The 22,599-nt window shown below is 47.6% G+C and overlaps 1 protein-coding gene across 1 annotated transcript; it reads right to left on the reverse strand.

The window, feature by feature from the left end:
• Nucleotides 1–2,062: 2,062 nt before the first annotated feature.
• Nucleotides 2,063–22,599, reverse strand: LOC105552055 (leucine-rich repeat-containing protein 37A-like). Its single transcript, XM_011997556.1, has 5 exons — nucleotides 22,194–22,599; nucleotides 7,636–7,791; nucleotides 2,440–3,368; nucleotides 2,331–2,358; nucleotides 2,063–2,265 (listed from the first exon to the last, which is right to left on the reverse strand). The coding sequence occupies exons 1-5, from the start codon at nucleotides 22,597–22,599 to the stop codon at nucleotides 2,063–2,065; spliced, it is 1,722 nt and encodes a 573-aa protein (XP_011852946.1).

Consider the following 22,599-nt stretch of genomic DNA (forward strand, 5'->3'; position numbering starts at 1 on the left):
GTTACTACTGTTACTGCTTGAGACCATCATTATAGCAGTTACTACTGTTAAGTGCTTGAGATCATCATTACAGCACTTACTCTTACTGCCTGAGACTGTCATTGCAAGACTGAACGAAGGGATGAACGTAGAAATGAAAACTTAAGACAAAATAAACTGTTTTAAGGAAAGGCTAGCATGGGGAAGAAGAGAGCTCCCTGCTTCTAGTGAGCAAAGGCAGCGCCTGAGCTTCTACAGCCCTTTGTATTTATTGGATAACAAGATCAAGGAGGAGGAGGTAATGATTGGTCAGCTGCTTAATTGATCACAGGTTCATGTTGTTACTGACAGACTTCAATTATGCCTAATCATAAGAAACATTTGTGTGGCCTCCAACAGGATAACATGTCCAAAGTTCTTAGAATAGTGCTTGGCCTATGGTAAATGCTCAATACATGTTACCTCCTGTGAGATCTCATTTTCATTTTTCCAATAACTCTTGTGATGTGGATACTATTATTCCTATTTTGTAGATGAGGAAGTTGAAACTCAGAGATGCTGGGTAATTTGCTTGGGTTCACATGGCTAATAAGTGGCAAAACCACTTACAAGCTTTGCAAGTAATTTTCTATGAAGCTCTTCATTCCCCTGTAATAGGAGCTGAATGATGACAATTTGGCTTTGTGTGCATTGTATCTTACTTTCTAACTTGAATAGGACCTTTAGAGAAGAGAGCTCCATTTCCTTCTGAGAGTCCCACACTTCTGGAACTCCTGGCTTTACCACCTCTGGACATCCCAAAGGTTTATGCTCGCTGGCCAGTGCACATGTGACATCATGATGGCTGAGCACCGGCACTGTGTCCAGCCCCCTGCTAGGTGCTATATACATTGCCTTTCATTTATTTCCCAAATGCCCTTGTGCTGTAAATGCTACCCAGAAAGGGTCATGTTCATTATTCAAGTCACTTCACCAGAAACTGACAGAGCCAGAATTCAAACCCAGGTCTGCCTGATTCCAGGCTCCTTGCTTCTTCCATTGTTCCTCATTACTAGGCAGTCTTCTTCAAGGTTATTCTCAGGGCTTTAATTAAGATATAGGCTCACCATTTCAGATTCTCTAGACTTTGCCCCTGTAAGAGGGTTTACGTGATGCAGTCAGTGGTCTTGTATTGAGGAACTTCATGTGGAGAGGTGTGTTCTCATGGCTCATGGACATACGTAGATGAATAAAGGAAAGGGGTTACTCCCTCCCCAAGTACATCACACATAATTGGATGAGGGTCTAGGTCACTTTGCTTATTTCTTTGACTACCTTCCTCCAAGGAATCAGTTTTCCCTGCCTGCCTTGGGATTCTAGCATAGATCATTTTGAAGTTTGTCATTTAAATATATTTTCACAGCCTGCTTTGGCCTTTTTTTCAGCTAAAGTTGTTAAGATTTCAGTACATTTAGGACAGTGATGACATGCCCCAGTCCTGTCATCCTGTCTCCTCAGTTAATAGAAAGGAAACAATGCCTATCTGTCTGGACCTGTATACAAGAATTTGGAGAGAAAAAACAAGATTAGAAATATTCCCTTATTTTGTGAGCTACCTTTATTCCATCCCATTGTTCTACAGCAAAAGGCTTCTACAAAAATAGTGGGGTTTCCTCTTCTAATAAGGGATATTTAAAAAAAAACATTTAGGGCAATACTTCTTAAACTTTGAGAGTCTTTGAGGCTAATAAAAATCTTGCCACATTCTACTCCCATAAAGATATCAAAAAGGCATGGACTGGGAGTCAGCACACCTTAACGTATGAAATGAAGGACCTGAACCAGAAATGGGAAGGATCAGCTAGTGCAGTGTCTACTGTGAATCTAGAGGCGCTTGAGCCAGGCGTGGTGGCTCGTGCCAGTAATCCCACCACTTCAAGAGGCCAAGGCAGACAGATCACTTGAGCCTCAGGAGTTCAAGATCAGCCTGGACAACAAAGCGAGACCCCCATCTTTACAAAAAAACTAATATATATATATATACAAAAATTAATTTTAAAAAATCATATCATTTGTTTTGTGGAAAAGAGTTGCTGTAGAATCCTCAAACTTGAGCTGTTGAGTCAGTTCCCTCTTGTGCAGTTAAAGCCTTATTTTGAGCATAACTTTCAGCCTGCACCCATGAATGCTGAGTAGGTTCTAGTTCAGCAGGTAGACCTGTGACTTCAATCAGGTTTTGATGCTGAGTTAGAACTTGGTCTGGATGAGGGGCTGTAGTCTTCTCCAGGGCTGTAGAATGTCCAATCTCTGTAGCGAGCCCCAGGTCTGAGAGGCTGAGTTGAGGTCTCCTCCATGGTTGGAGACGGTTTAACCTCTAGTAGGTTCTGTAGTTATGGTAAGCTCCAGGTCCAGGGGTTGAACTGTGACTTGAGTCAGGCTTGAATGCTGAGCCTGACCTTTGTCTGGAGACGGAAATGTCACCTCAGGGTGTTTTGGAGGAGAAGCTGTAATCGTCAGGGCTGTAGAAGTTTCAACCTTTGTAGTGGATTCAGGAGTGATGGTAAGCCCCAGATCCAAAGGTTGAACTGTGAGTTGAGTCAGGTTTGAATGCTGAGCCTGACCCTTGTCTGAAGGTGGAAGTGTCACCTCAGGATGTTTTGGAGGAGAAAATGTAGTCGTCAGAGCTGTAGAAGGTTCAATCTCTGTAGTGGATTCTGGAGTGATGGTAAACCCCCGGTCAAAAGGTTGAACTGTGGCTTGAGTCAGGTTTGAATACTGAGTCTGAACATGGTCTGGATGTGGAAATGTCACCTTAGGGTAGTTTGGAGGAACTATAGTCTTCTTCAGGGGTGTAGGATGTTCAACCTCTGTACTGGGTTCTGGAGTTATGGTAAGTCCCAGGTGCAAAGGTTGAACTGTAATGCTGGGTGACACTGAATGCTGAGCTTGATCCTGACCTAGTGTCGCAACTGCTACCTCTTGATATATTGGAAGTTGGGGTACAACTTTCTTAGGAGGCTGAGTTGGGGTCTCCTGCATGGTTGGAGAAAGTTCAACCTCTGTCAGGAATTCTGGATTGATGGTAAGCCCCAGATCCAAAGGTTGAACTGTGACACTGGGCAATATTGAGTGCTGAGCTTGATCCTGACCTTGTGTTGGAACAGTCACCTCGTAGTGAGCTGGAGGTTGAGCAGCAACCTCCTTAGGTGGCTGTGGAAGCTGAGCTGGTACCATCTGCTGGCTTGAAAGTTCTATGTCCTTAGGGGACTCTGGAGTCTGAACTGTGGCCTCCTGCAGGGTTGGAGAAGGTTCTGCCTCCATAGGGGGCTCTGGAATCTGAGCTGGAGCCTTCTGCTGAGTTAGATATGGTCCAACTCCTGAGGGAACTCTGGAGGCAAAGATGGGACCATCTGCTGGGTCAGAGAGGTTTCTATCACCATAGGGGGCTCTGAAGACTGAGCAGGGCCTGCCTGCTAGGCTGGAGAGGATTCTACCTCTTCAGCTGGCTCTAAAAGCTGAGTTGGGGGTTGCTGTAGGACTGGAGATGGTTCGACCTTCTCAGGTGGCTCTGATGGCTGAGCTGGTATCTCCTGCTGTGGTGGAGGACTGACCTCTTCAGTGGACTTTGGAGGATGATCTGAGGCTTCCTACTGGGTTGCAGATGGTTCAACCTCCTTAGGGGGCTCTGGTGACTCAGCTTGGAACTCTTGCTGTACTGGAGAAGGTTCTACCTTCTTAGGGCGACCTGGAGTCTGAGCTGTGGCCTCTTACTGGACTGGAGGTTCAATCTTTTCAGGAGAATGCAGAGATGGGGAAGGGAGATCAGGCTGGGCTAGAGAAAAGTCAGCCTGCTCAGTGGGAATAGGGGGGTTGTCCTGCTGGACTGGAGAAGTTTCAACCTCCAGTGACTGCTGAAGGTATGGGAAGCTCCATATTCACATTTTTAACTGTGGTATTAGGCAAAGTTGAATTACTTTTGAATGTTGAAGAAAGATCTAGAGGTGAAAATATCATCCCACCTTTCAATGAACCTTCAAAGTCTGAGGAGAGCTCAGTTGGAGGCTGAGTTGTGGGCTCTTGATGGACTGGAGGAAGTTCATCATTTTCAAGGGTATTTAGCTGCTGAATTATAATCTCTGCTGCTGGTCTTTCAAACGTTGAAACTGCTCAGGGGACATTAAAGGCTGAGCTGGGGCCCCCTGTTGGGTTAAAATTTCAACCTGATTAGTGAAATCTCAAGTCATGGTAACCATGTGATCCACAGGTTTAACAGTGACATTGTGCAATGTTGGAGGCTGAACTTGATCATGACTTAGAGGAGAAACTGTTACCTCATGATGCTCTGGAGGTTGAGCTACAACTTCTTGAGAGAGCTCTGGAGTCTGAGTTGGGGCCTCCTGCTGGATTAGAGAAGACTCAACCACCTCAGGGGTCTGTGGATGCTCAGCTGCAGCCTCCTGCTGGGTTGCAGAGGGGTTCTCATCCTTAATAGGTTCTGGAGACTGAACTGAAGTCTCCTGTTGAACTGATAAAGGCCTAGCCTCTTCCAATGACTCTGGAGGCAGAGGTGGGCCCCTGTAAGGTTCTACATCATTAACTGGCCCTGAGAGCTGAGCTGTACCCTCCTGATAGACTAGAGAAGTTCCCACCTCTGCAGTAGGCTCTGTGCTATGGTAAGTTGCATATCTGGAGGCTTAACAGTGACATTGGGCAAATCAGAATGCTGAGCTTGATGGTGACCTAGAGGTGAAACTGAGTTCATGATGTTCTGGAGGCTGAGCTGGGGTCTTCTGCTTGGCTGGAGAATATTCAACATCCCCAGAAGACTCAGAGGGCTAAGCTGTTCCTGCTCACTGGGGGAAGGGTCAGCCTCCACAGGAGGACATGTAGGCTCAGTTGGAACCTCCTCTTGTGTTGCAGAAGGTTCCACCTCCTCTGGAGACTGGGTTGGGGCCTCCTGCTGGGCTGGAGAAGATTCAATCTCCTTGGTAGGCTGTGAAGTTATAGTAACATCCACATCTGAGGTTTAACTGTAATGTTGGGCAAGTTATAATGAGCTTGATCCTCGCCTGGAGGTTGAACTGTCACCCTAAGATTCGGTGGAGTTTGAGCTGCATTCTCCATAGACTCTGGAGGCTGAGCTAGAGCCTCCTGCTGGGTCTGAGAAGGTTCAACTCCCCTAGGAAACTCAGAAGGCCAAACTGGCTGCTCCTGCTCACTGGGAGAAGGTTGAACCTCTACAGGAGGACCTGGAGGCTCAGCTGGGGTCCCTTGCTGAGTTGCAGAAGTTTCATCTCCTCAGGGAACTCTGGTGTCTGAGCTGGGGCCTTTAATTGGGCTGAGGAAGAGTTGACTTCCTTGGGGTGCTCTGGAGGCTGAGAGGCAGCCTGTGCCTGGCTTGACATTGGGCAAGTGTGAGTGCTAAGCTTCATTCCAACTTTTCGATGGGACATTTACCTCATGATGTATTGATGGCTGAGCTACAATCTCTTCAGAGGGAGTTAACTGCTGTGCTGGGGACTCCTGTTCTGTTGAAGAAGACTGGACTCCCTCAAGGGACTGAGAAGGCAGAGCTGGGGCCTCCTGCTGGGTTAAAGAAGGTTCTACCTCCTCAGGGAGCTTGTGGAAGCTGTGCTGGGGCTTCTTGCTGGAGCTAAGAGGACTGGATCTCTTCAAGGGTCTCTGGGTTTTGAGTCTCAGGCTCTAGATGGAATTAAGAAAGTCCAACTTGCTCAGGGGGCCCTTGAGGCTTATCTGAGTTCACTGGAGTTCTGGAGGCAGGCTGCCCGGATACAGTTGATGACTAAGCTCTGATTTTTTATCTTGCCCAAATTCCTACCTAAAGGGTCTAGGGACTCATGCCCTACAAACCATAAATTCTCACCAGATGGGTTTTATTTGACCCTATATATCATGACTTACTTTTCAATCTGACTCTGACACAAGGAAAAAATATTTAGCCCAAAATATATTTCCTGGCCATACCTTGAAATTGCCCTGCCACGTCTCAAGTGGGAAAAATCCACATTCTATGGAGAATCAATCCCCTTTCACCTTTGTTTTCCTTTCTTTTTTTCCAGATCCAGGAGAGAATAAACTAAAAGCCAGACACCCTTTTAGGTCTGATAAGAAATATTTATGACCTGCTTTCCCCCTGAAGTCTGCTGAGAGACTCCTCTGCACAACAAAACATTGTCTCCACAATCTTTTATCTTAACCTGAACATTCCTTTCCATTGATCCTAGGTCTTCAGATAAACTCAACCAATTGTCAACCAGAAAATGTTTAAATTTACCTGTAGCCTGGAAGCCCCCACTTTGAGTTGTCCTGCCTTTCTGAACCAAACCATTGTATTTCTTAAATGTATTCGATTGATGCCTCATGCCTCTCTAAAATACATAAAACCAAACTGTACCCCAACCACCTTGGGCACTGTAAGGTTCTTGTGTTGGTTTGAACCCCGAGAGCGCATCAACAAACAACACAAGGTAATGAGTGCCTGGGTGCAGGCTGGCTGAGGCCTAAAATGGCGACAGCCCCAAGTGAGGACAGGGCTGGGGTTTTATAGTCTCCTATAAACAAGAAGTGTCCCAGTCTGATATAACTGCTGCGTGGTACCCGGGTGGCCTCCTCCTCGATCTGCAGGGGTACATGTTTTCTGGCAAGCCCCCTTCCTGCTTTTGCTATCTTGCTGGCACACGGTGCTGGCACAGGTGGCCTTGCACCTTGGGACTGGGCCTGAGAAGGGAGGAGCTGTTCATCTCCCCAGGCTTTCAGGCCCCAGGGAGAATCTTTCAGACACATGTTCTCAGGACCCCCCGAGGGCTGTGTCACGAGCCATGGTCACTCATATCCGTACCTGAATCTAAATACTCAGCCTGCAAAATTTGATTCTGATGCTGAGGTTTTGATACAAATCAGCGTGGAGTTCCAACAACCTTAGCAAGCCTCCAATGCTGAGCTAGATCTTTCTTCAGGTTCTTGGGCAAAACAATTGAGGACTAAGCTCTGAGTTTTTATCTTGCCCAAATTCCTACCTAAGGGGTCTAAGGGAGGCATGCCCTACAAACCATAAATTCCCATCAGATGGGTTTTATTTGACCCTATAGATCGTGACTTACTTTTCAATCTGACTCTGGCATAACATTATGAAACAAGGAAAAAATATTTAACCCAAAATATATTTCCTTGCCATACCTTGAAATTGCCCTGCAAAGTCTCTTGTGGGAAAAATCCACATGCTATAGAGAATCCCCTTGCCCCCTTTGTTTTCCTTCCTTTCTTTCCAGATCCAGGAGCGAACCAGCTAAGAGCCAGGCACCCTTCCTGTAGCCTGGAAGCCCCCACTTTGGGTTGTCCCACCTTTCTGAACCAAACCAATGTATTTCTTAAATGTATTTGATTGATGTCTCATGCCTTCCTAAAATATATAAAACCAAACTGTATCCCAACCACCTTGGGCACATGTTCTTAGGACCTCCTGTGGGCTGTGTCACAGACCCTGATCACTCAGATTTGGCTCAGAATAAACCTCTTCAAATATTTTACAGAGTTTGACTCTTTTCATCAACACAATAAACTTGGTTGCTTTTGAATTCTGACTGTCTAGAGGTGGAACAAGTATTTCATATGCCTGATGATCTGCAGCCTGATCTCGATCTACAGTTTGAACCTTACTTTTGAGGTGAAGAGGCTGAGCTAGGGCCTGGTTCTGGTCCCAGTCTAGCATTGGAACCACCTCTGGGAGCCTTTCTTGCTGAGTCAGCTTGTCATTCAGATCCTGGTATGCAGCAGTGAACTCCTCTGGCCCCAGGGGCAGCTCTCCAGTTGAATCTGTGTCCAGGAATGGAATCAAAGTCTCATCAAAATCTCAGTCAGTTCCTGAGGCAGAAGAGGTGGGCATGTAAGATTGTAAGGGCCAATTTTCAAAGACAAAATAAGTTCAGTTTCTTTGTAAATTAATTAATGTCAAAGGCACACTGATGCAAAATCAGTATATGGACCCCTGTGTCAGATTAACAAGGTTTTCTAGAAGCATTAGCCAACTCTATTATAAAGGTTATAAAGATTATAAAAGGCTTATGGAAGTTATATTTTATAATCAAGATTAAATTGTATAGATTGTAAAATTTTGAAAACAAATGTAATTGGCTTCACGCTATTTTTATTAGGGCTTTTTTGTTTAGAAAGTTGTCTCCTCAAAGAATGAAAGTTTTTGCTTTTTTTTTGAGACCGAGTTTCGCTCTTGTCACCCAGGTTGGAGTGCAATGGCACAATCTTGGCTCACTGCAACCTTTGTCTCCTGGGTTCAAGTGATTCTCCTGCCTCAGCGTCCTGAGTAGCTGGGATTACTGGCACCAGCCACCACACCCAGCTAATTTTTTTATTTTTACTAGAGATGGGGTTTCACCGTGATGGCTAGTCTGGTCTCGAACTCCTGACCTCAGGTGATCCACCTGCCTCGGGCTCTCAAAGTGCTAGAATTACAAACATGAGCCACTGCACCTGACCAGTTTGTGTGTGTGTGTGTGTGTGTGTGTGTGTGTTTCTAATCCTTGAATTATCACTTCAATTAAATACATGACTTTACAATGACCTGTGATCCTATTTTGTAATATCAGGTGTTTTAAACCTTTTATATTTGACAAACTTTCTAAAATCAAATTATGAATTATATATTTTTCTAACCTAATTAATCCTTTAAGATATTAGCTTCCCTAAAGCCCAAAAAGACATAATTTGGCTTATTTGGTATAAAAAATTATACAGGAGGCATTGTCAAATATGAAGTGGTGTTGGGTTTTCTTTGGGCTGTATATGTATAAATATGTTATTGGTATGTGTTCCAAAATTATGGGAAACTCCTGTAATTCTGATATAACTTAGTGTACATTATCAATAATAATCATAATTGTTATATTACAATTATTATGTGCCACAGAGATAACAAATTTCCTTGTCAATTGTGTCTTTTAACTATGGCTACCTTAAAACTTTTTTTTCATCCATGGACAATTGTTATCTTGTTTTGGTCCTCTTTAGAAGGTGGTCTTATAATCAGCTATAAATCTCCAACAGGTGCTTTTTTTTTTTTTTTTTTTGAAATGGAGTCTCGCTGTGTTGCCCAGGCTGGAGTGCAGTGGTGCGATCTTGGCTCACTGCAAACTCTGCCTCCCGGGTTCACTCCATTCTCCTGCCTCAGCCTCCCGAGTAGCTGGGACTACAGGCGCCTGCCACTATGCCCAGCTAATTTTTTGTATTTTTAGTAGAGATGGGGTTTTACCGCATTAGCCAGGATGGTCTTGATCTCCTGACCTCATGATCTGCCCGCCTTAGCCTCCCAAAGTGCTGGGATTACAGGCATGAGCCACCACACCCAGCCTCCAACTGGTGCTCTTGAATGCAGGTTTCTGATAACTTTGGAGACTGTGACATTAGAATAGAGGGAAAACTTTCAGGACTCATGGAGAGCTAAAATGTTCATGAGTTGATACTGATGAACTACATGAGAGAACAGGAATTAGCTGCATAGATTTAACCAATCTTTCTGACTCTAATATGTTTACTGATCCCTTGTTTTGTTTTTCAGAGTCTTAACTTCTTCTGAGGTAATGAAAGCTTTTAACAATTTTGTATACTCTTATCAACAAAATTTGGAGCATATTTGTTTCTCTCTACTTGATTTCTCCAGAATTGGAAACTACTTGTGAGTATTCTTAACTTATGGCAATATAGTTATTTGCATAAGTGCACTAAGAGTCTGTTTTCACTTGTAACAGGATGCAATTGGAGAAATTGGTTAGTTTACCAAGGCTTTGACTGGAATGGTATGCTTTCCTTTAAGGAATCAAACCTGGAAAACTAGCCTCATATTTTGTGTACACAGTCCCTGAACAGGGTTTCTGACCTGTGGAAAGTAAAGAATGTCACTTTCTGACAGGCACAGAAGCCCCAGGTTTATCTTAGAACCTCAAGAGGAGAGGAAATTTCACCCAGCTCATGAGTATTTGATGGCACAATCCATGGCTGGGCTGGACTTTAAAAAGTCTTAGATTTCTCTTATGGAACAAAGTTCCGTCAAAGGCAATTTAAAAGCCTATGTAAAAAAAAAACAACAATAATTATTCTTGCTGCATTGTATACAAATATATAGACCAAGTATAATAAGCTAATGAATCCTACCATGATTTGTCTTTAGTAAAATGGGAAACTGGAGAAAAACTTTTGTTTCCAAATGATTGTATACCTGTTGTTAGATTCTAGTCTTGCCTATTTTTTTTTTCAATTTGGATTACTTTCTACAGCTTGCACCAAATTTAATTTGTCTTGGTTACAAGTCGCCAAAATAATGTTTTCAATTTTTTTCCTTCTTTTTTCCATTTTTCCTAATTTGGAGTCACTGGAAACTAAGCTGTGCTTTCTTAAAATCCTGTGAACTGAAGTCAGACAACTTAAACTTCAGAAGAAAATAACAGCAACCTGTTTACATACATAAACCACTTTCATCCCTGCCTACTAAACCATGGACTTCAGAGTAATGTGGCCTATATCAATTTTTCCAGGATTGTTCTTTTGTTTGTTGTTGTTTTTCCTCTCTTCCTCCCCACTATTTTCTCTTCACAGGACATGAGACTTCACAATGTGCTAAAAATGAACTTTTGGGAGCTACTTATCAAGTAATAAACCATCCTAGCCATGAGAGATCAAATGAAACCTGAGACCAGAGACTTATTTTCTTGTAAAATGCTTTCTCCAACAGATTTTTAAAAAGAAAAGGGGGGAAATGTGAAAGGAAAATATATGTGGCCCCCACAATCACAAAGGAAAAATCAAGCTGGGAACTGCTTAGGGCACCCTGCCTCCCATTCGATTCAGTCACTCCTCTGCCCACTGAGATAGATGCTTATCTGAATTGCCTCCTTTGCAAAGGCTGATCAGAAACTCAAAAGAATGGAACCGTTTGTGTGTCGGCCATCTGTGACCTGGAAGCTTCCTCCCCACTTAAGTCTTCCTGCCTTTGCTTCAAGTTGTCCCACCTTTCCAGATGAAGCAATGTACTTCTTACATATATTGACTGATGTCTCATGATGTCTCCCTAAATGTGTAAAACCAAGCTGTGCCCTGATGACCTTGGGCATATTTTGTCAAGACTTCCCTGAGGTTGTCACGGGTGCATCCTCAACCTTGGCAAAATAAACTCTCTAAATTAACTGAGACCTGTCTCAAATGTAGGGGGTTCACAGTGGGGTGAGCAATTCAGTCTGGGAGAGAAGGCTGTAATCCGAGTGAAGAGCCCTTTGCACTATTCTTGGATGAGGCTGAACTGTCATCCTGCCTTGACTTAACACGGCCATTACCCTAGAAATTACAGCACCACTCTTCAGAGGTCTACCCTGTGTGCACACATGGACAAGAGGCTTAGGTTGTTAAAGTCAGCATATTAAATAATTTCCTGAAATACGACTGTAACTAGAACCCAGCTGACTTCCCCCACAGCCATTCTTACCTATTTTATTGCTCATTGTCTGGCATAATCAATAGCATGTGAACTCCAAGAAGATGCTTCATCTTACTCCAGTGCCTAGCATAGGCACATAGTGTAGATTAATGGTTTGAAGTGGAAGAGATTCAAGACTCGCCTCATTAAGGGGTAGATCTATTGTTGTAATCAGATTTCTGAGATCAGTGTTGACTTCCTCTCACATTTCACAGGAAGCTAGACTTCTAAAAGGTTAAAGTTTCCTTGATGGGTTTTATTTAAATTGAATTAAAATAATTATTTTACAGGGAAAAACCTCGAAACACTTTGCAACTTTGGGGTGAAAGTTAAATAAAAGACTCTAGCCCCAAATTACGTTCCCACTGAAATGAATGTTTTAAGAAAACATTCCAGCCAGGCATGGTGGCTCACACCTGTAATCCCAGCACTTTGGGAGACTGAGGCGGGCAGATCACCTGAGGTCAGGAGTTTGAGACCAGCCTGGCTAACATGGTGAAACCCCATTTCTAAAAAAAATACAAAAAAAATTAGCTGGGCTTGGTGGCAGGCGCCTGTAATCACAGCTAATTGGGAGGCTGAGGCAGAAGAATTGCTTGAACCTGGGAGGCAGAAGTTGCAGTGAGCCATTGCACTCCAGCTTGGACAACAAGGACGAAACTCCGTCTCGGGAAAAAAAAAAAAAAAAAAAATTCCATATGTAGTAAATAATGACTTTTTTCTTTTAGAGATTTAGAAACTTAATCCCTATTTAAGAGCTTTCATATACAGTCATGCGTTGCTTGCCATATGAGGAGGAGCTTGAGAAATGTATCATTAGGTGATTTCACCTTGCACTAACATCACAGTGTATACTTACACAAACCCGGGTGGTGTAGCCCACAGCACACCTAGGCTATGTGGTATGGCCTACGGCTCCTAGGCTACAAACCTGTACCATGTGTTACTGCTGTTAGGTTTGGAAGGGAAGGCAAGGGCTAAAGGAAGACACAGAAGGCAGCTCAACGCAAATGCAGGCTTTACATCCAGCATAAAACCTACAGAAGTGTGGGACCAGCCTAATGCCAGAGTCCACTACTGCTTACAGGCTGGGGCAATTTGTAGGTATGGGTGGGAGGGGTCTGGGCAGTATGGCTTGCTGCCCAGCAGGATATTGATGAGATATTCGTTCCCATGATGCGGCTGTTCTGGCCCTTGTTCCAGCAGGATGTCATCATGGTGTTCCTTGGACCTTTGTCCAGCAAGACATGATAGGGATGTTTGTTTAGTTGGGCCTTTGCCTTGTGGTCAGTTGGTTAGGCAGGATGTTTTCTCATGGCCCAAACCCCCGTGAAATGTTTCACTTTGACCAAGGTCTGCAAAATAGCAGGGAGCTTACAAGATGGCGCAGTTTGGACTAACATTCTTGCCTTTTACTTTCAAAGGAAGAGGGGCATTGTTGATTGGCTGGCTGCTTCTTGCTGAATAGGGCGCTGTACTCAGGTTTGGGTTTTGAAGCAGTGGGTGTTCAACTTCATCGTTGTTTCCTTTTTTTTTTTTTTTTTTTGAGATGGAGTCTTGCCCTCATTGCCCAGGCTGGAGTGTAATGACACAATCTTGGCTCACTGCAACATCTGCCCCATGGGTTCAAGTGATTCTCCAGCCTCCAGCCTGTAGGTACCTACCACCACGCCTGGCAATTTTTTGTATTTTTAGTAGAGACAGGGTTTCACCACGTTGGCCAGGCTGGTCTTGAACTCCTGACCTCAGGTGATCTGCCTGCCTTGGCCTCCCAAAGTGTTGGGATTACAGGCGTGAGCCAGCACACCCTGCCCGGAGCTGTTTTCCTTGAGGCGCTGATATCAGACCTGGGAGAAGAGAGTGATGGTATTAATGTGTTTCTGGGTGGTTGCCAGGACAAGAGAGAAAGTGGGATAGGAAGGTGAGTACACATGGGCCAATTGTTAGTATTATGAGGCGGAAAATGTGGGGTCCTAAGAAAGGGCCAACTGGCTATCCTGGTGCCGAGTGTAGCAGAGATGTTTCGCCCTGCTGAAGAGAATGAAGTGTACAGCCCACCTGGTGTGTGTGGAGGAGGAAATAGGGATTACTAAAGGAACCTGAATAGTTTGGTTGTTAGGCAAAATGTTAGTGTTTGGAGATTGAAACACCGGGGTGCATGTTCCTGGCCAATTGGCCAGTAGGCAATTGAGTAGGCAATAAAAGTTTGTACCGCAAAGGAAGAAGATCGCAAGTGCACACCACCATGCCTGGTTAATGATTATATATTTTTTTGTAGAGACAAGGTTCCCTAGGCCCCCCAAGGGCAGCCTAGGGAATTCTGGTACTCTCCAGATGTCAGAGGTCATAATCAAGGATGACGCTTTTAGTTAGACAAACCAACTTTGAGCATTCACTCCACATTATAGTGGAGTCCCAGACAAGAGTACAGCTTGGGCTGGGCACAGTGGCTCACGCCTGTAATCCTAGCACTTGGGAGGCCGAGGTGGGCAGATCACTTGAGGTCAGAGTTTGAGACCAGCCTGGCCAATAAAGTGAAACCCCGTCTCTACTAAAAATACAAAAATCAGCTGGGCATGGTGGCGGGGACCTGTAGTCCCGCTACTTGGGAGGCTGAGGCAGGAGAATTGCTTGAACCTGGGAAGCAGAAGTTGCAGTGAGCCGAGGTCACACCACTGCACTCCAGCCTGGACCACACAGCAAGACTCTGTCTAAAAAATAATAATAAGCAGCCATAAAAAAGAATGAGTTCATGTCCTTTGCAGGGACATGGATGAAGCTGGAAACTATCATTCTCAGCAAACTAACATCGGAACAGAAAACCAAACACCGCATGTTCTCATAAGTGAGAGTTGAACAATGAGAACACAAGGACACAGGGAGGGGAACATCACATACTAGGGCTTGTTGGGAGGTAGGGGACAAGGGGAGGGAGAGCAATAGGACAAATACCTAATGCATGCGGCTTAGCTTAAAACCTAGATGACGGGTTGATAGGTGCAGCAAACCACCATGGCACATGTGTACCTATGTAACAAACCTGCATGTTCTGCACATGTATCCCAGATTTAAAGTAAAATAATGTGTTATATATCATATGTCATATGAAATATAATGTAGCTATAATGATATAATAATAGCTATTAAAATGGCATTTGAGGCAGGTCTTGAAGGATATGCAGCCTCATTGACCAAAATTTCCATCACTCCCTGCTTGTTCTCCCCTCTGTCAGTCAATCAGCTGCTACCAGGGAGGTCTAGTTTCCGAAACACGGGAAATATGTGAGCAGAAGTCGCAGCCCCCAAGCTGCCCTCCACACTGGAAGCCAGTCAAGGCGTGGTCTCCTCAGCTGGGGTTGACATCCTGTCCTGCTCTGGACCTGTCAAGGGTCAAGCTCTGAGGGTTTCCTGCCAGGCTGTAGGGAGGGGTTTCGGTATAGACCTGGTGGACTGGAAATGTATCGATTTGCCCCCAGATTAATTATTAATGGGTTACTACCGTCACCGTGTCTGGGAGAGGAGCCCAACTCCAGACTGGGCCAGATAGCACCTATCTCTGCTTGGGGGTTTCAGATATAGGCTCCATGATGGGTTGACTGGACCTACGAGTGATTTCTGAGGGCACCTGGGGCCTGGCCAGGCCGCATACCCTCTGGTGAGGCTTCCGACTTCCGGGGCATACAGAGAGGGTGTGGCATCCAGCCAGATGTCCTGGCTAAGGCAGGTGGCTCCAAACAGGAGAGCTGTGCCCTTGGCTCAGAGGGATGTGGGCCTCTCTGACCACTCCTGGCTTGACCACAGGACTTGCCTTGGCCAGTGGCACCTGAACAACAGTGGCAAGTGCTATATCCAAGCAGGAGCTCTAAGAGCTATCCCTTGCTTCCACCTTTGCTTTGCTTTTTTTTTTTTTTTCTTTTCTTTTTTTTTCATGCAGGGTCTCACTCTGTTGCTCAGGCTGGAGTGCAGTGATACGATCTTAGCTCACTGCAGCCTCTGCCTCTCAGGCTCAGGCTGTCCTCCTACCTCAGCCCCCTAAGTAGCTGGGACTACAGGCTTGTGCCACCATGCACGGCTAATTTTTGTATTTTTAGTAGAGATGGGGTTTCGCTGTGTCACCCAGGCTGGTCTCAAACTTCTGGACTCAAGAAATTCACCTGCTTTGGCCACACAAAGTGCTGAGATTACAGGTGTGATCCACCACACCCAGCCCACCTTTGCTCTTTTACCCTGGCTATGCGGTCAGGATGCCCCAGAATGGGTTACTTCTTTCATGGGCAGGAGGTCCTGGAATGATGTATATTCCACCCACACTGGGGCACCAGGGTATAGGACAGCAAACATTTTGAAGCAGCAGCGCCATCTCACAGCTTCGGGGAAGAGGGAAGGCGAGCTCTAATTCCAATTCCCACCCTGCTGTTGATATGTTGAAAGACCGAGCCAGTCGCGGCCTGCTCATGAAACCTTCATTTCCTCATCTGGACAAAGGGGAGACTCCGCTTAGTTGGAGACTAAAGCATATTGCAAAATGAGAGAAGTTTGGGAAACTCCAGTTAGCAGGAAGGTAGGCCTACATGTGGTTAGTCCATTTCATATAATCCTCCTAGCAACCCTAGGAGGTAGAAAATATCACTCTCCCCAATTTCCAGAAGAGAAAAACCAAGGAAATCGCACAGCTAGAAAGTCAGTCTTAGAATTTGGCAGCTTTGCTCCAGAATCAATGAACTTTGGATCTAGGAGAACAAGAAGTCTGGGATTGATGGCCTGATGGGAATCCAGCTCCTTCACCTTCATCTAACCATCCATCAGTCCTTCCTTCCTTCCCTTATCTTTCCTTTCCTCCCTTTCCCTCCCCAGACATCTATTTGTACCAGGCACCAAGTGGTCAGATGGTTGAAGATCTATCTGGGAAATACGGAAACATGTGAGATTGGTATGGGATTACCTGGGCAGCAACATAATGTAAGGGAGAGAGGGATGTCAGGGGACCTTGGCTGGGTGTCTGCTCAACGTCCACATCCCATCTACCAGCCTCCTCTTAGGAATGTGGCTCTCCTGGCCAGGCAGCGACCAATACAGTGTGCGCTATTTCCCAAACTTCTTGGATCACAAAAGCTAGTCAGGGAATGTGGTAAATATACAGATTCCCAGGCTCAATTCCAGACCAATAGACTCAGAATTGCCCAACATGAATCCTGGGAAAGTGTATTTTTAAGAAGCACCCCAGATGATTTTTCTAACTGGGCAAGTTTGGGAAACAGGGTGGATAAGAAGAGCAGAGACCGGAATCCGGAAAACTTGGGTTTAAGGTCCTGCAGCAACCCTTGTTCCATGAACTCTGGTTTCCTAATCTGTAAAATGGGGACGGGACCCCCATGGGGTCAGCCTGCCACCCAGAAGGGTAGTAAATGAAGCCCCCGAGAAGGCCCCCTCCCCTTCACGTGCCCCACGCCACCCCCAAGCCTCACCCATCTCCCTCCTCTTGCCCTCTCTAACCTGATGGGGTGGGAGGTCCTGACGCCATTCCCAGGATTGGGCACCGTGGTGGCCCCAGCACAGGGCAGGGCCCACCTGAAGCAGTGTGACCTGCTGTTGCTGAAACTTTCCCAGCGGCAGAAGCAACTCTGCTGGAGGGACCCCGGCCTGGCTGAGACCCTGTGGGAAGCCACACATCTCAGCCTGTTCCAGTTCCAGTGCCGTCCTGAGTTCCATCCTGAGGCCCAGTTCAGTCATGAGTGCTGGAACTGTAGCCTGGAGGGCAGGATGGGCCCCCTCAGGAGAAGTGGGGAGGAGGGCTGGGGGAAGAAAGCTGGGGGGAGGAGGAGGCTGGGAGAGGCCACTCTTTCCTCTTCCCTGGCCCCTGTGTCCAGGCCACACTGCCCTTCCTGCCCTAGCACAGTCCCAGATAAGAAGAGTCCTGGGAGGTAATAAGGGGCAGTTGAAGGCCAGGTGTGGCCTAGCCTCAGGTTTGGGGGAGCAAAGGAGCAAGGAAGATCCAAGAGAGGAGGAGACACAAGCCCATTTTGGAGGAGCCCACAGATGAGATGGGGGGTCCCTCAGTTTCCTCCCTCTGCCTCTTCCACACCCACATGCGAAACAAAGTGCATGAACATGGGAGGATGGGCGGCAGCTGCTTCCAGGCCCGATGACGTGAGCCAGGCCATGCCTGGCTCATTTGTTCGCTCATTCATCTGTCCCTTTGTCCCTTTGTGGGTCACATCCATTTATCCATGAGTCCCTCCTTCCCTTCTGCTGCTCCTCCCTTCCTCCTGCCTCCCTCCCGCCTCCACCCACCCCCTAAGCAGCCATGGAGGCCTATGGTGAGCTGGTCACTGTGCCAGATGCTGGAGGTTCAGAGCTGAACAAGACCCCAGCTGCCCTCGGGAAGCATGCAGTCTAGAGAGGAGAACGCAGGACACCATGGCACTCCCTCACCAAGCGGAAAGGTCTTCTATGGGACTTTTTAAAAACATGCAGTGATGCTGTACAGGGCAGTCAAGCCCCTCCTAGGCCAGCTGCTCTCCATGGTCTGCAGTGGAACTAATGGCCTCTCTCTGTGTCTCTCTCAGGACGTCACCAGCACCCCAGATGCACTGGAGGGCAGGTAGGAAGGAGTGAGCTCCTGAGAGGCCAGGTTTGGGCCACCCCCAGCAGAGAGGAGTAGCGGTGGTGGGTGGGATGATCAGTCTGGGGCGAGTCAGCCAGGAGACTCAAGGTCACTATCACTGGGCCTATTCCACAGTGGGTAGCAGAGAATGACATTTGAGAATACTCATGCAATCACAGGAAGCCCACAGGGCTTATCTCAGGGGCCCTGGAAATGGGCTGATCCAAACGGTCACACACCAACTTGGAGTCAAAATGGTGGGTTTAGCCCCAGTTGTGCCTGCACCAGGTGCCTCAGTAGCTTCTCTTTGCATCTCAGTGTTCTTCTCGGAGAAGTGGAGGCAGGAGCCCCTGTCCTGCTGCTCTCTGGGAATCTGGGCACATACTCCACAGTGAATTTGGAAGGTCCATTTAAATGGCAGCTTTCAGTCAGAGTTTAAGGGGCAATTGACAGGGAGACCCACCCGGAGCTGTGTCCTCAAGTCAAATTCCCTTGTCCTGCCCATCGCAGCGCTGCCACCACCGCCTCCTGCCCTCAGAGGGTGGCAGGCAGCCTCTGAGCTTCCTCCTTTCCTCTCTTCCCCCTTTCCTCCCTCCTCATACCCCCCCACAGTTCCTGGAATGAGTAAGGGAGTCCAGAAGAGTGAGGGGATGAGAGCCCTCGGTGCCTGCAAAAGAGCCTGGGTTTGTAAGGACAGTTGAGGCTGCAAAAGGACACATCGTTTGAGCTCTTGTAGGGGCAGGCAGACGTTCAGCACCGGGCTGTGACTAATGGGGATAAGAAATAGCCTGTTTGCTGGTATTTAGGTTACACTGGTCCCTAGATCTCTCCTCCCACCCTGTACTATGGAACTTTCTCATGGGAATCTCCTTTCTTTTTCTAGAGATTATTGGCTCCACAGAAAAGCAGTTCTGGTCTCACTTGGCTATGGGCCATCCCATAAACTTCAGTGACACTGACATTGAGTTTCTCACACCCTCACTGAGAGCAGGGTTTGCTTGTTTGTTTTTGTTGTTGTTTTGAGACAGAGTCTTGCTCTGTCACTCAGGTTGGAAGTGCAGTGGTGCAATCCTGGTTCACTGCAGCCTCAATTTCCCAGGCTCAAGCAATCCTCCCACCTCAGCTTCCCCAGTACCTGTGACCACAGGCATGTGCCACCATACCTAGCTTTTTTGAAATGGAGTTTTGCTCTTGTCGCCCAAGCTGGGGTGCAATGGCACGATCTCGGCTCACCGCAACCTCTACCTCCCGGGTTCAAGTGATTCTCCTGCCTCAGCCTCCCGAGTAGCTGGGATTAGAGGCATGCGCCACCACGCCCAGCTAATTTTGTATTTTTAATAGAGACGGGGTTTCTCCATGTTGGTCAGGCTCGTCTCGAACTCCTGACCTCAGGTGATCTGCCTACCTTGGCCTCCTAAAGTGCTGGGATTACATGCGTGAGCCAACATGCCAGGCCACACCTAGCTTTAAAAAAAATTTTTGTAGAGACAAGGTCTCACTATGTTGCTTAGGCTAGTCTCAAACTCCTGGGTTCTAGTGGTCCTCCTACCTCAGCCTCCCAAAGTACTGGGATTACAGGCATGAGCCACCATGCCTGGCCGGGAGCAGGTTTTAATAAGGAGAAGGGGCCAGAAGATGAGACACTTTCAGGAGAAGTGGAGATGGGAGAAAGGGGTTTCTTTTATGAACGGAGGGGCTCACGCCTGTTAATCATCTAGCATGTGCCAGGAGCTGTCCAGAGGCTGAGCTACCTAATCCAAATCCATCTTCACAACAGTCCTAACCAGCTCTTCACAGATGAGGATGCGGAGACTCAGGGGAGATAACATCCCTTAATCTGGGATAACATCCCTTAATCTGGCTGTGTGACAGCCAGGAGGTAGTGAAGTTAGGATTTCTACCCAGAAGCCCTTGCTCTTCCTAGTGCGCCCCTTCTGGGGTTGGGGTGGGCATGAAGAATCGGCGCACATTTCACAATCTTGCCCCAGAAAGGTAGCAATATTGAACGGGTAGAGGGGACCTGAGAGGCCACACAGCTGAGGCTCTGTGGCCTGAGGTAGCCAAGGCCTAAGTTCCCGGCAGCCAAGACCCACCACCCTCCTGAAGGCTTAGCAGGTCATGCCTCGGGGGCTCCAAAATGGCCAAGCAGGCTGAGAAAATCTCCCAGCTGTGCAGTAGGGCCTGCAATCCTGAAACCAGAAACCGCAGCCCCACCCCTTCCCCATGGCAGCAGGCCTAGGGGAGGGGAATAGGGATGCTGGGACCCCACAGCAGCCCTGTAGGGAAAGGAGGCACCTTGGATCTAGTCAGATGGGGAGGGGCATCTGGTCTCAGCATAACTCGCTTCCAAACAGTAGCCCCTGGGAAAAGCACAGCCCCCTCTCAAACCCAGAGCCAGTTTCTCCCTTGGATCTGTACACTTGGAGCAAAACATTACTCTATTCCCCAGGCCTCCCCGCCTCTGCCACCCACACCTCTGGGCCCCTGGCAGGGACTGTGCCCTGGTCAGAACAGGTGGTAGCCCATGTGCTTCCACCCTCGCCTTCTCTCTGTTCTGGACTTTCAGGTCATGACAGAGGGAGGAAAAGAAGGCTGCGCTGGAAGTGGAACCTTAGTGGGAAAGGGGACATGGATCCTTAGGAATATAAAGGGCCTCAGGTCCTGGCCAGAGACGCTTTGCTGTGCTCCTCTGCACTTGCCCAGCACCACGGTAATGTCTGGTGGCCAAGTTTGGGCTTCCTATCAGCTGTATTCTCTAGGAGCTTGGGGATGGGGCCTGGCACCAAGGGCCCTCCTCAGGCCCACTAAGGGCATGAAGGAGTTAGGCAAGGGCAGCCTCATCTACCATTCTGATGGTCAGGACAGCTACTAGGGCTTCTTATCCCTGCTTGGGTGGTGGGGATGAGTGGAGTTCCCACTTAAAAGAGCGTTGAGGGGCTTAGGAGCTCTGGGGGTGTGCATCACGTTTATGGGCATATAGTCTGAATCATGGTGTGTTGCAGGCACAGAATTCTCTGTGCATTGGGTGTGTGAATCATCAGGCTGGCTTTCCTGTGTGTAACACTTAGTCATTCATTTAATATGTATTATCGAGCATCTACTAAGTGCCAGGCACTGTTCTAGGTGCTTGTGATACATCAATAGACAAAATAAGCAAAGAGCCCAGTTGTGATTAATGATGCTTACATTGAGGGAAGGGACTTGGACATAAATATAATAAGTATAGAATACATAAGTTAGAAAGTGCAGCCAGGTGTGGCTGCGCATACCTGTAATCCCAGCACTTTGGGAGGCAAGGCAGGAGGATCTCTTGAGGCCAGGAGTTTGAGACCAACCTGGGCCACCTAGCAAGACTCCATCTCTACAAAAAATTAAAATTTAGCTGGGCATGGTTGTGTGCACCTGTAGACCTACCTACTTGGGAGGCTGAAGCAAGAGGATGGCCTGAGCCCAGGAGTTTGAGACTGCCCCACGCTATACTCTAGCCTGGGCAACAAAGCAAGTCCTTGTCTTAAAAAAAAAAAAATTCATAAAACATAAAAAAGTGCAAAAATAGAGCAAGAAAAAGATAGAGCAAGATGAGGGGTTGGGTTGCAATATATATATATATTTAAATTGTAGAGACAGGGCTCTCTGTCTTTTGCACAGGCTGGTCTTGAACTCATGGGCTCAAGCGATCCGCCCGCCTCGGCCTCCCAAAGTGCTGGGATTACAGGCGTTATATACCGCACCCTGCCTGGTTGCAATTTTAAACAGGGGTGTCCGGGTAAGACCCATTGCAAAGGTGGATTTTGAGCTAATGCCTCCAGGGGGCGACAGAGCTGGCCATGAGGCTGTCTAGAGGAAGGGTCTTCCAGGCAGAGAACAACGTGACTGGTATTTTGAGGGAACGGCAGGGAGAAAAGAGGGCGATAAGTAAGAAATTTGCGGGAGAGAGGTCGGTGAGATTAGGGAGCTGTCCAATGGTTTTACGCCGACCTCGTGCGTACACCTTAGGGTGTGTCTCCCCGTCCATTTTTACCTCGATGCTGTCAGCGTGCATCACTGGGCATGTCCAGGTGTGCACCATTCCCCCGGGCACCAGGATGTCCCTTAGGGCGTCCGTGCACTGGTGTGTGTCCTAGAAATAGTCACGTCCCTCGGCCTGAGCGCCCCTGCACCCAAGCCTGCCCACCGCGCGGAACACCCGCAAGCTACGATCCGGGCTCGGCCGATCCCGGCCGACCGGAGCCGCGGGGTCACGTGACCGCCCGCGGCTCTGTGAGTCCCGAGCTCTCCAGACGCCGGCTCCGCTCTGCGCATGCGCTCTGCTCGTAGCTGGCCTCATGTGGCTGCTGCTGACGCCGGAGGGCGCCCTGGGCGAGGAGCTGCAGGTGCCGCAGCAGTCCATGGCCGCCAGTTGGCTGAACTTAGGCTGGATCAAGAAGTACGTGGGGAGGCTCTTCAACAGCAGGTGAGCCGGCGGAGGGCGCGAGGGAGGGAGGGAGGACGGCGGAGGGTGCTGGGGGACACGGACGCCGCCGGACACACCCACGCGCAT

Source organism: Mandrillus leucophaeus, unplaced genomic scaffold (assembly GCF_000951045.1).
Source record: "Mandrillus leucophaeus isolate KB7577 unplaced genomic scaffold, Mleu.le_1.0 Scaffold541, whole genome shotgun sequence".
Taxonomy (NCBI): domain Eukaryota; kingdom Metazoa; phylum Chordata; class Mammalia; order Primates; family Cercopithecidae; genus Mandrillus; species Mandrillus leucophaeus.

Excerpts from the sequence above, each read along its gene's own strand:
- LOC105552055 (XM_011997556.1), bottom strand. The coding sequence starts at position 22,599 with ATGCGCGTGGGTGTGTCCGGCGGCGTCCGTGTCCCCCAGCACCCTCCG. Across the intron at positions 7,792-22,193 it reads GGGCGCTCAGGCCGAGGGAC|ATTCAACTGGAGAGCTGCCC; the intron begins GTGACTATTTCT and ends TCCTGGACACAG. Across the intron at positions 3,369-7,635 it reads TCAGCCTCTTCACCTCAAAA|ATGGTCCCATCTTTGCCTCC; the intron begins GTAAGGTTCAAA and ends CTGACCCAGCAG.